This window comes from Leptinotarsa decemlineata, unplaced genomic scaffold, assembly GCF_025532065.1.
Source record: "Leptinotarsa decemlineata unplaced genomic scaffold, Ldec_3_MD MMD2_P_RNA_scaffold_5, whole genome shotgun sequence".
Taxonomy (NCBI): Eukaryota; Metazoa; Arthropoda; class Insecta; order Coleoptera; family Chrysomelidae; genus Leptinotarsa; species Leptinotarsa decemlineata.
In genome coordinates this window covers 12,623,980-12,642,170 of record NW_027412532.1, presented here as the reverse complement: position 1 = coordinate 12,642,170, position 18,191 = coordinate 12,623,980, and the positions used below count along the sequence as shown (strand labels likewise).

At 36.7% G+C, this 18,191-nt stretch overlaps 1 protein-coding gene and 1 long non-coding RNA gene across 2 annotated transcripts; both read right to left on the bottom strand.

The window, feature by feature from the left end:
- Positions 1-6,562: 6,562 nt before the first annotated feature.
- Positions 6,563-7,575, bottom strand: LOC111517349 (uncharacterized). The gene is made up of 2 exons (XM_074169556.1): positions 7,061-7,575; positions 6,563-7,001 (listed from the first exon to the last, which is right to left on the bottom strand). The coding sequence occupies exons 1-2, from the start codon at positions 7,229-7,231 to the stop codon at positions 6,714-6,716; spliced, it is 459 nt and encodes a 152-aa protein (XP_074025657.1). The 5' UTR covers positions 7,232-7,575; the 3' UTR covers positions 6,563-6,713.
- An 8,365-nt stretch (positions 7,576-15,940) lies between these two features.
- Positions 15,941-17,031, bottom strand: LOC141480033 (uncharacterized). Its single transcript, XR_012464125.1, has 2 exons — positions 16,730-17,031; positions 15,941-16,697 (listed from the first exon to the last, which is right to left on the bottom strand). It is a non-coding gene; the product is annotated as an uncharacterized lncRNA (long non-coding RNA).
- Between the last annotated feature and the right edge of the window lie 1,160 nt (positions 17,032-18,191).

Here is an 18,191-nt window from a genome sequence, read left to right as displayed (position 1 = left end):
AATGATTGTTATTTTTTAGGTAATCTTTTAAATTTGTTTTTACAGATTCTTCAGGGATTTCAAATCAATTTATATCATATTAGACAATGTAAGTCCAAATTAATAAAATGCACCACGAAACATTGTCAACCACCTTCAAACAAACATATAAATTCTCGTCAATGGACGCGCGTGTATGGATTGAAATCGATCGGTTACGTGAATTACTCTCTGTTGAGCATGATCCATCCAACCACGCCTCCTTTCAAATATTTGTTAGTTCAGCGTTTCTTCTTTCTTTTATCACGTCATCAACCTACATCCAGAATAAACTAGTTGTTGCCCGCGGCTTCGCCCGTGTAGAATTTGGTAGTTGTAGTACCAATTAATACTATGTTGCTGTATCGCTGCTGATCCAATGTTTTGACAGAATCAGAATCAACGAACTTAGGCGTGCGCAGCGTTGTAGAACAATGCATTAAAAAAATTGTTCTACAGCGCCATCTAGTGGCGAGTTACAGAAAAATTTATAGCCTAAAAACCTCTATGAAAAATTACCTATACATGTCAAGTTTCATCACGATCGGTTGAGCGATGTAGAAGTTTATCACTTACCAACCAACAAACATTCATTTTTATAAATTAGATTCAAAAATCATATTTTTCAGATGTCTGGAATATTTCTTCTGAATAGAAGTAATAATGGGTTTTACGTGTGGGAGTAGGGAAATTAACATCTATGACTGAATTTTTCCCGAAAGGTTCCAATTTTTGGGCAGAATATGTTTTAATTGATTTTTTTTTTCTCAAAAAATGTTACTTTCATCAGAGAAAGAACGTTTACTTTATTCAATTGTCATGTTGTATTTTTTTTACAGAACTGAAGCCGGACGAACTTCGGCTCTGCCGAACTCCAAAAACCTGATTCGGTCCCCAGCGGGGCAGGCACAAAGTATGATGTGCTCTGTTGTTTCATCATTTTCCAAACAACGGCGACACACACTGTCTTTCGACAGTCCAAGTCTCTGAATATGATGATTTCAATGACCTGTAAGGAGGCCTGTTAGACATCGTAGTTCATCCCTACTATAGTCCAACAACTGTTTGGTATTAAGCTTCGAAGGGTGAAAAAACGTCTTAAAGCGAGCCAATCCTGGAAGATTCTGCCAGAAGTCCATGAATCTTCTTGCTATCCAGGTGTTCAATGTTTGTTTGGCAAAGCCTGAAGCGATGTCAGTGACTAGCTCTGGTCCGATAAAGCTGCTTGCAGCACCCTCCTTTGCAAGGGAGTTAGCAGCCTCATTGCCTTCCAGGCCAGTATGGCCAGGAACCCAGACCAGAGACAATCTGTTGAGTTGCTCGGTAGGAGCCAAGAGCTTCCAACGCCGCTTGACTGTCCGAGAATATTTTTATTGACTTGTGTATGGGGTTGGATTCTTTCAATCTCTCCGCACACAATTCAACAGCATAAATTTCCGCTTTAAATACAGTCGTATAGGTTCCTAGGCAGGTTGATATATCTGTCCTGGGTCTGGGACTGGAAAACACCTGCACCAGAACCTGAAGGTTTTTTTGATCCATCTGTGAACCAACAACTATTTGCTCTTAATATTTCCTTGTCCCGGAGGATCCAGTCATCTCTGCTCGGGAACAAAACTTTATAAAGCAGTTCGTAGTTGACAGTCGGAGGCGTAGTCAGAGGTCATTCTCAGAATGCTGTGACTTCTAGTCTCAACCAGCGGTCTGTTGTACTCTGCATAAGATTGATTTGTGCAATTGGCAATGTGCACAAGTCTATATGCTGTCCATCTAGTCCCTCTCTTTCTCTCCAGAAAAATGTGGAGAGGAGGTAGATCTAGAACTAGAAGGATCTCCATTACCGCTGACAGTGTGGTACTGATGGCCATAAAATCCTGTCTCTGTAAGCCAGAGAGCTTAGTTTGAGTTGTTTTCTGTAAAGCTTTCGAATTTGGCACTAGGAGTATCGTAACTCCGCCACCCTATTTCATATTTTTAAAATAGATTTTCATTGCAAAAATAAATGAATTAGTTACATATTTTGCGATAGATAAGTGTTAAATTCAAGGGAATGAAACAATAATATTTCATCATTGAAATATTTTTTGGGTACTCAATGCCATAAAAAGTTTCGGTAGTTCTGTCTCTGAGTTCCAGTATAGTCAAGGGTTGCCTAACAGCCTTTTTTTAATAAAGCATCAAAGGAGGAGAAAAGTCCAATTCGGTGAACAAGAATGCCATTCTAACGGACTGCACCTATCAATTCACATGCCTGGGTAAGTCTGATCCAACCAATCCCTAACAGATGTAGGAAAATAACTAGATTTTCGAATTCATCTTCATTGTTGTCCACAATTTCTTGAATCTGTGTGTGAAAGATGTTTTAAAGAATTTTCAAATATATATCACCAGTTAGATTTTCCTGTAGATATATGACACCAACGATGTGATTTCTCAACATTACTGCTTAGACATTTATTTTCTCAGGAGTTTGAGAGTGACCTTGCCGAAAAATATGTTATGTCTGGCCAATATCGCATATTGGCTTCTCTAAAGATCTGACGCGAACCATTTCTAACGAATCTGAAGCCGCTTCTGACCGATATGCCGGCCGACTCAGCGAACAAACATATGACATCACCGCGAAAGAATGTAGTCGGGAATCGCCGATAAAATTCTAGGGCTGAACCGACTACAGATTTCTAGAAAAGACCGTTACCGATATAAGCACGTCTTCCCGACCCAAGAGGGCAGTTCAGAAAGTGAATCGAGCGACTAAACAAGAAATTCAAATAGTGGAAATAAATTAAGCGTTAGTTGCTAAGTGTTGTAATAAATAAATTAGTTTGTGATTAGTGAAATATTGTTGGAAATAAATTTGTTTAAGACAGTTAATTTTTTAATTTGTTACATATTTTTGAAAATTGAAATGAAATGAAATAAAGCGAATTCTCAACTGTAAAGCTAACACAATACTCTCTTTTACTAGGGTAAAACGGTGTAGTTTCTTATCTGCATAGTCGATCACAAAAAAATCCTAAATCAGATCTAAAACAGAAATACGTTTTTTTTGTTGAATACTTTGGTTCAAGTTCCGTGAACAATTTCATTTCTTTACACATTACAAACTTTGTGTAACCTGTGATAAATAACTTTGCAGCTGTTTCAATCATCTTTTAGTTGCAAAGTTACGAATTATCATTATTCCTAGTCTCCAATTCATACAGTCATAACTTCGCAATCGGCGATCCAAATTTAAAACAGTTGAAGCAAAATGAAGAATTGAAATATCTTTCGAGCAAAGAGCCACAAGACCCTTCTCTCTATTTGAAAAAAAAAATGATGTCACCATTGGCTGTTTTATCAAAACGTACTAAAATTATTCCTTGTCATACAAATTTTGTCCGACTCTCTCGCCCCGTACAAAAGTTAGGAGGGAAGGGACTATTTTTGTCCGCACTGTATATCGTCTATTCCCTTTGAGCTCAAATTTAGTATATTTAAAACCCTAAAAATGCTACTATCCATGAAACAATCAAACAATTTTCACACTATGAATTTTATTCATAAGACGGTTCACTACACTTAAACTGATGAAACTACCGTGTAGTGAAACGACGCGTCTTGAATAACATTTATAGCGTGAAATCTGTCTAATTATTATTATTACGGAAAGTGTTATTAATTTTCAACAAGTAATGAGTCAGTGCATTCATGTTCTAAAAATGTTATCTCTTTTGATTTTCATGTCTGCAGACTTCTTATAATAGGTCTACAGGTTTACGAAACCCTTTTCTATATGAATTGCATCTTCTCTGCAGTAGGGGGCGTTAGAGTACTCCTTCCTGATGAGGTCGTTTCACTCGTGAAAGTGACTCCCTCATTCTAAGGTATGTATTCGTGTCTAAAGAATATATATTTCTGAGCCCACTCGGTATCACTAATGGAACCTTCCAGATACCGCGCCCTGGCAAAAGAACCTTTTCATCTCCTGATGATGTGCTAACTTGGTAAGCAAAACGTGCGTCGAAGTACAGCAATTTTGTTCTGGTGGGGAGAAAGTGTTTCCAACAGATTAATTTTACCCAAGCAGAGGTTCCAATTCTACCTATCAAATTTCCAACTCTTGTTCCTGTTAACAAACCTAGCAGGCTAGGTGATAGAGAAAGGTAGCAAAGAATAGTCTGTCTTACAACAATTTTTTGCAGAATCTGCAAACTTCCTCTTTGCAGGTCAGCACAGGATTAGGTTAGGTTAGGTTAGATCAAGTTAGGTTAGGTTAGATTAGGTTAGGTTAGGTTAGATCCAAAGTGAGTGGGTCTATTCAACTCTCCACGGCAACCCGCAAGGGTTTATTGTGACTCACACCTATTCACACTTAACCAAATAAACCCAGCTTCTTAACGAAGCCGATTAGTTTGTATGGTAAGTAGTCTTTCAGGTCAGATGGTGCCGAACTCTAAAAACCTGATTCGGTCCGCAGCAGGGCAGGCACAAAGGATATGGTCTGCTGTTTCATCGTTAACGAGGTAGTCAGATAGTCAAGGTGCAAGATTCCCACCTTGATACCCGCGACATCCTTCCCATAGAATCAACCGTGTAGGGCTTTTTCGCCTCTGGTTTTGGTGAGCGCAAACGTTTGCTAACCTGCTCATGGGAGATTTGCTCCTCTACCTAGGACAGATTCTGCTTACGCCGCTCAAAAATTTGGTGCAAGGCGGTTTCAGGAGGTTCTCCGCTCTTGAGGAGACGACTCAGCCGTTTCCTGGCTGCACCACCAAACCTTTTTTTAGGTTCAGTTATTGGATCAGGAGTTGGAGAGTTGAGAAGCTCTCGCTTCTGATCTAAATTTACAGGGAGGTCAGTTGGAGGCGTAAGCTCGACATCCATCTCCTCTGTGGACTCAACGTCAGAAATAATTTTTAAGTTTAGTCTGTCTATAAAAGTCCCACGAGTAGCTAGGGAAAGAAGATCAATCACGGCAGAGCCCCGCATTATCGTGACAAGGCGATGCTACGACGACAGGGCGCCCGGTATCTCGAAGGTTCCGTAGAGACAGCTGATAGGCTCAGCGTTATTCATCCTCTCGGCACGGATACACACACCTTAGGATTAAGCCATAGGTGGGATGCTATTCAGTTAGGGAATAACAGAACCACAAGTGATTTTGTCATTCCCGTATCCAGTGGGGCTACGTGGAAGCAGGCATCCGATGGCCGGTTTGCTCAACCTCCACATCCCAAGCCAATGCTCTCACCAAAAACAGCATGCACATTGGTTCAGGCAGGCAGTGAAAGATGAATAAGGACAGCCAATCCTCCAGGAGGAGATTACGCTCAACCGATAATTCACTCAAACCAAAGTGAAAAAGCCCTGCATGGTCGAATCTGATGTATCGTCATGTATAGCTAACTAACGAATGCCCTCATCTTTTGGAATCTCTTCTGTATACCATTATGGCTGCAGTGGAGAATATTCCAGAAGATGGTCCACAGGTACGATTCCAGAGTGGCACATTCTGGTCTGGATGGTTAGAAGTTACCTCAGAAGACCAGGAAGCTTATCCTGATTGTTGGGTGCAGTTAGTACCCTGTAAGGAGAGCGTTTTCCTGAATTGGATCACAGGAGACCTACTTTCCAAGCCACACATTTGGGTTGCTTAACTGACGAAAATAGTGGCAAGGTCTCACCATGGGGTCAGGAACTGGTAGAGAGTACATACTCTGTGTAGCAGCTCTCCTGGAAGATTACTCACCAAATGAAGTAATCCTTTGTTAGGCAGCTGGATTTATTTGATTGATTTTGAAGAGGTGTGCACTTTGAACCTACCTACGTATATATATGAATGGCATTCACTTAAGTCTTGCTCTTTCCTAGTCTCCTGACGTTTCATGATGGCAAACCAAACCAACCCTTCCGAACATAAATAGTACATAACCCCTATATTACCTACAAAATTATAGCCATTACAAAACTCTGCCTAGAATATATAAACTTTTAACAACCAATTCGAAAACTTTCCCTTTCGAGTTGGAGGTGTAATGCCAGTGTGCAACTTTAATTTCGGGACTTTTATGATGATTCTGGAAGTGAGAACATAGCAATTCCTGAATTAACTATTGCAAAGATTGACGAGCTGTGCCGCCGAAATTAAATCGGCAGCCCGTGGGGCAGCGGAGGCGGGGGTAGGGACACAACGAGAGGGATATTCGCTACTGATGTGGCAGCAGACTGTACCGGCTAAATTGGTTTGTGTGTTTTTATGACTGTGTTTTAGTGTCGGGCCCGCGCGCGTCTTGGATTGCGATTGGGTTAACGGGGCGAAGAGAAAGGACGGTGTCAGCGGACAAGGAAGTCGTTCTACAAGATTTTCACATCGAGTAAGATGATAAAAAAGATACAGTTTTTGTTAAATAATTGATTTTCCTTTAGTTATATGTGATATAAATATAAAGAAAATAATAACTTCTGCACCTAATAATTCAACTCTGTATTTTCAGTAACAAACAATAAACATGACAGTTCCTAATTCTAATACTTATATCTAGTTGTTATATGTAAATAATTTTATTTCTGACCGGGATATTATAAGCTTATATCGTCATAGTTACGCTATCAATAAAGAGGGTCATAACTCCCTTGGGACATTATAGATTTTATAATTCCCTCTACCTTTCACAAGTAAAAATAAATAGAAATGAAAACTGAACCATATTTTATTTATTCACGTCATTACAAATAAATGTACAATTTTGAAATGTTCCCTGAAAATTACTTCCGCCACTGGAAACAATTTCTTCTTTTGTATGGCTGGAGCTTCTGTTCTTGATAACATCTTTAGGAGATAAAACAGCAGACTTTTTCGGCTTATAACTCTTACTCTTCCGTTTCAAAAAAGCCTGTAGTTCATTGAACTTGGTGATATCTCGTTTCTCATGTATAGTCACCATCGATTTTAGCATTGACCATTTAGTCCATAAAGAATTCGGACTATACGTTTCTGACTGAAACGAATAAACACAATTACTACCAAATCTACCGAAAAACATAGAAAATTCCTTACCAGTTCTTGAAAATATGCCAGAAATACAGTTTCAGTGACATCTTTTGGCATAACATTTTTCCGTGTCAGCCAGTCCAGATATATCTTGTATTCTTTTTGGTATACGGCTTCACTTTTCGATGGAATTAATGATTCTCTTGCTTGTTCAGCTTTTTTCAAAATATCCTCCATTATATTTGGGGTAGAAAACACGTTTTCACCGCAAACACAGCTTGATAACAAAGTTCTGTTTATAAACAAGTAACATAGCAACAACCTAGCAACAAGAAAACTCTACTATAATCAACGGTACCTGATTCAAATATACCGGGAAGGTAATGAATTGGTACATTTTTCCGTTTCAAAAATGAACAAAATTTTATTGAAGTCGGTCAGAAATAAAATTATCTATGTACCACGGGAATTAATGAGCCTTAATAACCTCAGGCAATTGCTGTCCCTCGGGCCAGAGGCCCTCGGGACGCAAACTTTGCCATCGGTAATTAAGGCCCTCCTAATTCCCTTGATACATAAATAACTATGACATACTAACTATTCATCAAACGTACAATAATATAATATATAACATATCTCCGTTCAAGTTCAATCTACCTATACCTACTTATAAATGTAGAAGTCACTCAATAAACTGCCGTTACTACGTGGTAGGAAATCATAATGAAGAAAAGATAATTGGAACTTTCTATGTTTTTACCACTTTTATTTGTAACTATAATGTTACTGCAGTTTCGTCCTATAAGGACATTTTCAAACTTATCCATTAAACTAACAATGGTTTATTACATTAGCCTTTATATAGCACCCCTGTAGGTTATAATAGAGATAATAATAGAGGTACCTGGCTTGATTGAGTACTTGAATTTTCAATGCTGATGTGCTAATTTGAAAACCGGTGAGTAAACTAAATGGATTTGATCATTTAACAGGTTGAACCCGCACTGTTTATGCTTGTGAATTTCCAAGGATTCTAAATAATCGAGTTTGTAACCCTTCCTTGCATAGTGCAAAATTTCCGTATCGTTTAGATTCGGGAACTTGTGGTTGCATCCCAAGGATTGGTTTGAAAACGTCGAATAATTTGTTCCTAGTCTGAAGGACCTTTCATGTTCGGCATACCGTTTTTGGAAATTTCGATCACATGGCCTCACATAAACACTATTACACTCCGGAAGATCTCTCAAACTTATCCACCTTATCTTTGGCATTGGTACAGATATGTAGACGATATTCTCGCCTGTTTCAGAGGTACTATACACGACAGCTGAATCAATTTATGATGACATTCATGAAACAGAGATAGAGAAACAGATACATTTCTTAGACCTGACCATTACACACAATCAGAATAAATTTAAGTTCACTGTTTTCCGAAAACTTAGCTATACAGACATTACCATCTCAAGCGATTCTTTCCATCCAGACAGTCATAAATTAGCAGCCAACAATTCAATGTTGCACAGAACATTCTCACTGCCTTTGTCTGTTAACTATCTAGCTAGGGAAATTGATATAATTACACAGATAGGTCATAATAATGGTTTCAACGCAGATACTACCCAGAAGTTAGTCAGAAAACAAAGCCGTTAATTCACTTACAGATTTATATACCCTCAGGTCGAACAACCAGAAATCAAGAAATGGGTAACTTTAACATATTTTGGAAAAAGAACAGAGATAAGAGCGGGTTTCTTCAGAAAAAACAATGTTGAAGTGGCATTCAGACCACATGCCAGCTTATCTGATTTTCTATTCAATGCCAAAGATAAGGTGGACAAGTTTGAAAAATCTAGAGTTTATAAGCTGGGAATTCACAAGCATAACATTGCGGGTGCAACCTGTTAAATGATCCGCATTGTAAATTGTAAATTCAGGTACTCAATCAAGCCAAGTACCTCTATTATTACCTACAGGGATGCTATATAAAGGCTAATGTAATAAACCATTGTTAGTTTAATTTATGAGATTGAAAATGTCTTTATAGGACGAAACTGCAGTAACGTTAGTTACAAATAAAAGTGGTAAAAACATAGAAAGTTTCAATTCTTTTTTCTTCACCTCTCTCTATTTCTCTGTAGTGGTTAGTCATAAGACTGTTCTTTGGTATAATTCATGTGCTTTTTAGATCTCAGATAAGCTATAAGAAGGGATTTTCAAATAGTCCAATAGTGGAGCTACCCGTGGGGGTAAAAGAGGCGCGATTACATATGAAAATTACCTTTTCATCACCGTTTCTCCGTACCGCTATACCTTTGGAGGCTGAAATTTTGTATGTAGGTTCTTTTTATGTTGTAAGATGTACAATAAGAAATAATTTTTATGTATACCAAGTGGGGCACACCCTCTGGGAATGAAAGGGGCGCGTTTACATATGAAAATTACCTATTCATCACTGTTTCTCCGTACCGCTATATTTTCGGAGGCTGAAATTTTTGTAAGTAGAATCGTTTATGTTGTAGATGTGCAATAAGAAATTATTTTTGAATATTCCAACTGGGGATTTCCCACTGGGGATAAAAGGTGATCGTTTTCATATGAAAATTACATATTCATCCTTGTTTCTCTATACCGCTATATTTTCGGAAATTGAAATTTTGTATGTAGGTTCGTTTTATGTTATAAGATGTACAATAAGAAATAATTTTTATATGTACCAACTGGGGCGCACCCTCTGGGAGTGAAAGGGGCGCGTTTACATATGAAAATTACCTTTTCATCACCGTTTCTCCGTACCGCTATACCTTTGGAGGCTGAAATTTTGTATGTAGGTTGTTTTTATGTTGTAAGATGTACAATAAGAAATAATTTTTATGTATACCAAGTGGGGCGCACCCTCTGGGAATGAAAGGGGCGCGTTTACATATGAAAATTATCTATTGATCACTGTTTCTCCGTATCGGTATATTTTCGGAGGCTGAAATTTTTGTTAGTAGAATCGTTTGTGTTGTAGATGTGCAATAAGAAATTATTTTTGAATATTCCAACTGGGGATGAAAGGGTCTCGTTTTCATATGAAAATTACATATTCATCCTTGTTTCTCTATACCGCTATATTTTCGGAAACTGAAATTTTCTATGTAGGTTCATTTTATGTTGTGGATATGTAATGAGAAAAGATTTTTGAATATTCCAACCGTGGAAACCAGCCGTGGAGGAAAAATTGAGTTATTTTTTCCTCACTGTTTTCCCATACCGGTATATCTTCGGAGTCTGAAATTCTGTATGTAGTATGTAGGTTAGTTTTGTATTGCAGATGTGCAATAAGAAAGGATTTTTGAATATTCTAAGTGAGGCACTAGCCGCGAGGGAAAAAGACGCATTCATAAAAAAAATTATGTTTTCATCACTGCTTCTTCATGCCCTTAAATTTCCGGTGCACCCGGGCACAGCCGGGGCGGTTTGATAGTTACTTATATAATTCGAAGTTTTTAAATTTTGATGGTATTCTAAGTATTCTTTCAGATTTTTCTAGGGATTTTATTTTCTTCTAGAGTGATTTGAATTGATGGTTGATTACCGAGACTGCTATCATTAGTTGGTTCTGATCTGAATAACTTTCGGTTTCTCAAAAGTTAACCGTCATCTGTACTACCACATAGGCCCTAGGAGATAAATGAACTGATAAACGTAATGCACATCAGCCATTTCCTCATTTGTGTATGCCATTTTAATAACAAGTGAATTATTAAAGTACCAAATTGATAACAGAACAACAACACACAATAAGTATTAAATCAATTTCGAAAATTCACAAGCTGACAGCGTTATACTAATTTAACTGTCACTATCGCTAATAGCGACCTACTAGATAGATTAGTTTCGTATTTTCGCATTTATGATGATGTATCTGTAGTTGTTCGTAAAATAATTTTTTGTTGCGAACTGGTTTATTTTGGGCAAAAAACCCAATAGACATTTTTTGTTTAGAATGAAACAGGCTATCGGAAATACATTTTTAAATGGTAAACACATAATAAAACAAAAAGTTACATTGGAAATAAATTTTAAGGGTTGCGTTTTCCACCCCTTACAACCATGGGGTAAACAAAATAAATTATTGGCTAAGTGTCTTTTTGGTAGTACAAAATGTCAGGTTAATTTCAATATTGTAACTTTTTCAGTGCTTGTGAAAAAATTTGTTGAACAAATTTTATGTACCCCCTTTAAGGGGCTGTATCTTAACAAGGGATGCTCCAATGAAGTTTCTTTATATGGAAGATTCTATCTTTTTTTCGATGAGGAATCACCTCCCTAAATGTTTTACACTTATTCACCCTGTATAAAGGAAATAACTTCTACAACTAATGATTCAATTCTTTATTTTTCAACAACCATGATAGTTCCTAATCCTAATACTTATATCTAGTTGTCATCGATAATTTGATATATTAAGTGCTCATCAAAAGTGTAATAATATAATATATAACGGTTTTAGTTATTAGAAAATATAATTAATTTGATTTGAAAATGTAATCTAAAATTCGAACACAAGTTTCGAACAAGTAAGTAAGTAAGTTGCATCAACAGAAAACTCAAAAAATATCATAGATAAGAGCACCGTATTGATCAAGTAAATGCTGGAAATGTTCGTCCTCGTATATCTTTCAGTGAGTCAGGTGGAGTACGATATACTTCGTTTTATACGTGTCACCATAAGAACTTGAATCAGGTGGCCGAGGAGGCCACTCAATAGTACCTACCTCTTCATCCTATTCCGTGACCTTGAAATCTCCTGTTTAAATAATTATGTACATTTCATAAGTAATTTGAGCACCGTCTGTCTCTCTCCAATGTATGGTAAACCATTCTCTATAATATAAGTAAAAGCTAAGTCGATAGCATTTTGGTTTAAATCCTCGTACATTGAAAGGTAAGACCCTGTTAATCTTCAGCTCGCACCAGTTTCCACTTTTGAGGACAGTGATCAGGGTTTCCGGAAATATCAGCTCATATTCTGGAATTTGAATGGTTATGTTTATTTATGTATGACACAAATCTAAAAATCTAAAATCTGTTTTTCCGTTAACCAGCTGTCGCACCCCTACGAACGACAACCCTCAGAAGTCGAAACTTGTGCGAGCTAAGGATTAACGAGGTCCTACCTTTTAACGTGTGATTCCTAACATTCCTAAATAATTCTGGAATCGCTGTCGACTCAGTAACGACAATTGTGACGATTCACTGTTCCTTTCACAAAGTACAGTCTACCGAAAGTCACAAATTATACTGGTAATTACCTTTGGTATCGATCATTCCTTCATAATTTTGTGAAATTGCATGCAACAATATAACTTGTCTTCATTCACTAACCGAATCTCAAACGGATGGAACTTGTACTGTTTCAATAATAGCAGGACACACGTCTGTCACAGGTAACAGTGCCAATTTTTTTTACTAAGTGTAGGTAGATACTATTCATTGAGATTTGTCCGAATACGTATACTTCTAAAGCTTTTAATGTACCGAAATTTCACACTGCCTCTTTTTTTTTCGAATCGGTTGAGAATGCTTTTGGATAAATACTTTGGTCATACGATTTCTTCATTCATTCAAAGGTGAAATTGAAACCTTTTCACCTGAAGAGCCAACTTGGTTGGTGGCATGCTTGTCGAGGAAAGTGTTGCAGTTCTGCTATTTGGAGGCACTGCTTGTTTTGAATCCACATTCGTTACTATTTAATAAAATCCAATCATTTCAACCCTTTTCGGAATTGTGTTACAAATAACTGATGAACTAATATAGTCATGAAATCACTTTTAAACACTTCACAAGATAGACTAGGCCCATTGGAATTTTGTAGCAAGCAGAAACCTTTAGGTACTAGCCTAATGACAAAATTTGCCATATATATTTATACCTGATCAAAGAATAAGGTGACTGTTCAAATTTTGCGATGACGGTTTTTTTCCTTGTAAGTGAAGTTTTTTACCTTTCATTCAATATATTGTGTGGAAATCCTGTGAATCACATCTAATTTGATTCCATAACGAATGTTTGGAATACAAACTGAGTAGAGAAAAGTATTTTCTGTATAATTCAGTGTTCATATAAAAGTATTTGTTTCGTGTAATGCAATGTTTATATGAAAGTAGCTGTTTCAGGAAGACTTTTTCTTCGAGTTTGTGCCTGAAAGTTACTTCTTTACATGATCTACACTTCTATGTATGAAGTTACTTCTTTTAAAATTGATTACTTCCTCCCTTTCTTTGGAAAATTTCCACAATTATCTGTATCAAGATGGAGTAGTATTAAAAAGCCAAAAACTTTCTTTCCAAAAAAAATATGAACTAAGTTATCTAACACTAAACACAATACAACAGCATAAGCTGAGGATAATAAATAGGTAGGTCAAAAATATGGTTTTTCGCACCTGCCTAGTTGAACTGGGGACAAGAATAGATTATTTAGAGAGAAGCTCGGGTCTGGTACTGAGTCCGTTGATAATTCGAAGGCAATATATCTCAGGGAATTGTGTTTTACATCCTCGTGTTTCAGTTTATGTGTAACTTAATGGGGAGGCCAAACTGTGGAACAACAATAATCGAGATGAGATCTAATAGAAAGTGAATTAAAAGCCAATTTTAATGGGTATGAATCGATTTCAATTGCACATATATAAATCTGGGGATACCACCCGTGCTTAGAATGTTGAAGGTTTTACAACTTGATGCAGGTCTGCCTTTTCATCAACATCTACGTTAGATATATTTGTTATTTGTAATTTCCCAACAGTAATATATAACAATCGAACATCAATGCTTTCAGCATGAATATATCGATAGTAAGGTTCCTCTATTCAAATGTTGCATTAATGAATCGTTCTAGTCCTTCGACCGTCATATTCGTGGTGCTGCTTCCACCAAAAGTTTTACTCGCGACATTCCCCAAAAATTCAAAACCGCGCTTTCACCATAACTTGAAATGGGTACTTCCTTCAAATTTACTGTTACCAATTTTGATAAAAACCGGTTACGTTTGGCTAAAGCCATGCATATTTGTTTTTCAAAATATACTCAAAATATAATTTTTTGTGGAACTGTCAAAAAACTTGACATTTCTGCATCTCTATTGATGCGTAAATGTTTACCTTTTTTCACCGTGAAAAATAGTTATTTATTATACAAGGGAAAAAAGTTTTATATTTTAGCTCAAAAAACAGAGAGCTAAAATCTAATATTTTTCCCGTGTATAATACACAATTTTCTTCTGTGACGGGAAAAACGACGATTTAATATTGAAAAAAACATACTATTACAATGTGTTAAAGTGAGAAAATTATCGATGTGAAATTTGAATTTTCAAACAGGTAGGCTGTCGTACTTATAGCGTTGCTAGGAAACCAATCAATAGAAAATCAAATATCTGTCAATTTAATTATAAACATTTTATTGTAAAACAACGATAAAAATAAAAACAACAATTTAATTCTGTGATTTTTTTTTCAATGGGACACTCTTTGTGATTTGATTTAAAAATTGCGAACTTAGTGGTCAGTGGTTACTTTGAAAAATGTTAATTCCGAGTTTTCTCTGACTCCACCGGAGTTTGTAGAAGCAGCGAAAGTACCGTCACAAAAATTGTTGCCAGCTAAATCGCGGAAAATTTATGAAACTCCGTATTTAAGATTCACGTAATGGAAGATGAAAAAGAAATACAGTTCTTTCTCGGAGACGGTGTTATTGGTTTATTTTCCGGAACTGGCACAACAATAGCCATCAACATTGTGTTCGCATTATTCAATGGTTAAAAGTATGTCACAATCCAATAATAATGTAGACATTTCAAAATATTTCAAACTAGTTACATTTCTGAAACAAAATGGGAAAGGTTACACGCCCAAGAAAGCTGCGATATTTACGAGTACACGTATCAGTGACTTTTTAAATAATATTCCCGATGAAGTTTATTTAATGGCCAAGGTTGTTGTTGTATTTGGGATTTCAGGAGCTTGTCGAATTTGTGAAATCAGCCAGGTAACATTAGATGATATTGAAGATTGGGGAACGTTATTAATTGTGAAACTCAAGCAAACAAAGAATGATATAAACAGGAGATTTATAGTTACTGAAGAATATATTCAATTCCACCGAATGTACATAGCCGTTCGTCCAGCAGCATCAAAGGATTGCCGCCTGTTTTATGCATATCGCAATGAAAAATGTAATTATGTTGTGGGTAGCAATCAGTTTTATAAGGTACCTGAAGTAGTGGCTAATTTTCTTCAACTTGAAAATGCCAATTCATATACAGGTTATTCATTTCGAAGATCGTCTGCTACACTTTTCGTTGAATCTGGGGGAGACTTGATGACACTAAATTAGTCAAAATTTTGGGTGTTCGAAGTAATGGTTTGTGGAATACAGTCAGGAATCATTTTGAATATGAAACAATTGCGAAATTGAAAGAGGTGTATTCGAAAACAAATGTTTAATTAATAACAATGTAAATAATATAACTTGATAAATCATTTCATAAGAATGGTAGGTACCTAGAAATAAGTCATAAAAATTGTTCAAAGTGATGCCCATTAGATATTATACAGGCTTCGAAACGTCGAATCACTTCTCTCGTACAAGTCGCTCTTATAATATGAGGCGTAATATCACTGCACGCTAGTCGAATTTTCATGTTCAGATCATCCACATTCAAAGGGGAGTAGTGAAAACAATATCTTTTAAATAACCCCATAGGAAAAAATCAAGCGGTGATGAATCTGGGGAACGAGCCGGCCACCGAATTGGACTCTTATTACCAATCCAACAATTTGGGTACGTTCTATCCAGATGTTCAGTAACAACCTGTGAATTGTGAGGAGGAGCACCATCTTGTTGTCATTTTCTAGAAAATGTAAATATCGCAATCCATTGAGATTTTCATTGAAAAAGTAAGGTCCTATGATGCGGCCATTGAACAATCCACACCATACATTAATACCCCAAGTAGTTTGAAAATTACTTTCACGCACCCAGTGGGGATTTTCTTGAGACTAATAGTGACTGTTATGTCGATTCACAACTCCATTATTGTGGAATCGCGATTCATCGCTCCACAAAATTTGACTGAATATGTTAGGACTTTCATGTAATATTACCTGAATACAAGCAATGAATTGAAGTCGTCGTTCAAAGTCCGTGGGTTTCAAACCTTGTACCAACTGAATTTTGAATGGGTGGTATTTATTTTCTTTCAGAATTCTCTGTACATTAGATTTACTCACACCGACTTCTTCTGCAAGAGTACGGATAGAAACATGTGGATGAATAATAATATTAGCCAACACATTGATCTCTAAATCTTCAGTTCTAACAGATCTCGTATGATGACGATGCTTTATAGTAGAAGGAAATAACCCAGTGCGCAATTTTTCTACAACTCTCGAAAAAGTCATTCTTGACGGAATGGGTCTGTCTGGAACACGTTCTTGGTATAGACGTTGTGCTTGACGGCAGTTTTTCTGACATTCCCCAAAAATTAATAACATATCAATGCAATCACTTGGACTAAACGCGAAAGGCATACTGGAGTTTTCGCACAAAGAACACAGTTACTGTTCACTGTTGCAAAGAATCACTGAATCGAACTGACAAGTAGATACAATTCAACAACATTTGTTACTATGGCATCAACAAGCATAAGCTACCTGATGAAATTGTGCAATATAAAGCAATTCACCCTCAAGTTAGTCACATTCTCAAGAATTTCAATATTATATTCAACTGATATCGATATCGTATCGTAGAGGTGAGAATAATGGTTTGTATTCAGTAGTAGTCTAGTTCAATTTAATAAAAGATATAGACTGGATTCGTGTACAAGTAAATAAGTTTTTTTGAAACTTTATATTTAAGGAAAAGTGCAATAACTCAACAACGCCATAACCGAATTTCAAAAACCAAACATGAAATGATATCAGAATTTAACGTAGCATCTGAATATGTAATGATATACAGGGCGTTCTATTTTAAAAAATGGAATTTTGGTCTGTAGCACCTACACAAACATTTAAAAATTATATCAAAATATAGCTCTCATGAACTCCTAAAACTTTTGTATGAAACATTTTTGTGTATCTCCTTCAACAAACCAGATATTGCCTGTCACATAAAATGTGGGACACCCGGTATATATATATATATATATATATATATATATATATATATATATATATATATATATATATATTGAAAGTTTTTTTCTGAAGAATACTCAAAGGTGGTCGGTGGAAATACACAAACACAAGCAATTTATTTGCACTATTTCACTGCTTTTGCCATACAAAAGTGATGGATGGATCAAAAACACTTTCCGGTTCTGGTGCAGGTGTTTTTGGTCGCTGACCTAGGACAGAGATATCTACCTGCCTGGGAACCTATGCGACTGTATTTCAAGCGAAAATTCACGCTATTGAGTTGTATGCGGAGATATTGGAAGGATCCAACCTCATATACAAGTCAATAAAAATACTTTCGGGCAGTCAAGCGGCGTTAGAAGCTCTTGGCTCCTACCAGACAACGTCTAAATTAGTAGCAAATTGCCAAAAACGACTCTACTCGATAGGAAGACTTAACAGATTGTTTCTGGTCTGGATTCCTGGCCATACTAACCTGAAAGGCAATGAGGCTGCCGACCCTATTGCAAAGGAGGGTACTGCAAGCAGCTTCATCGGACCAGAAACTGTCATTGGCATCGCTTTAGGCTTTGCCAAACAAAGATTCAACATCTGGATAGGAAAAAGATTTATGGACTTCTGGCAGAATCCTACAGGATTGGATCACTCCAAGGTGTTTAATCACCCTTCGAAGCCTTACACCAAACAGTTGTTGGACTACACTAGGGATGAAAGACGATGTCTAACAGGCCTTTTCACTGATCACTATCATTTGAATCATCATATGCAGAGTGTCGGAAGACACTGTATGTCGCCTCTGTTTTGAAAATGATGAAACAGCAAAACACATACTTTGTTCCTGCCCCGCTGAGGACCGAAATGGTTTTTAGAGTTCGACAGAGCCGTACTCTTACCATCTGACCTGAAACACCACTCAACATACAAACTAATCAGCTTCGTTAAGAAACTGGGTTTATTTGGTCGAGTGTGAATAGGTGTGAGCCAGAATAAACCCTTGTGGGTTGC

Excerpts from the sequence above, each read along its gene's own strand:
- LOC111517349 (XM_074169556.1), bottom strand. The coding sequence starts at position 7,231 with ATGGAGGATATTTTGAAAAAAGCTGAACAAGCAAGAGAATCATTAATT. Across the intron at positions 7,002-7,060 it reads TGGCATATTTTCAAGAACTG|TCAGAAACGTATAGTCCGAA; the intron begins GTAAGGAATTTT and ends TATTCGTTTCAG.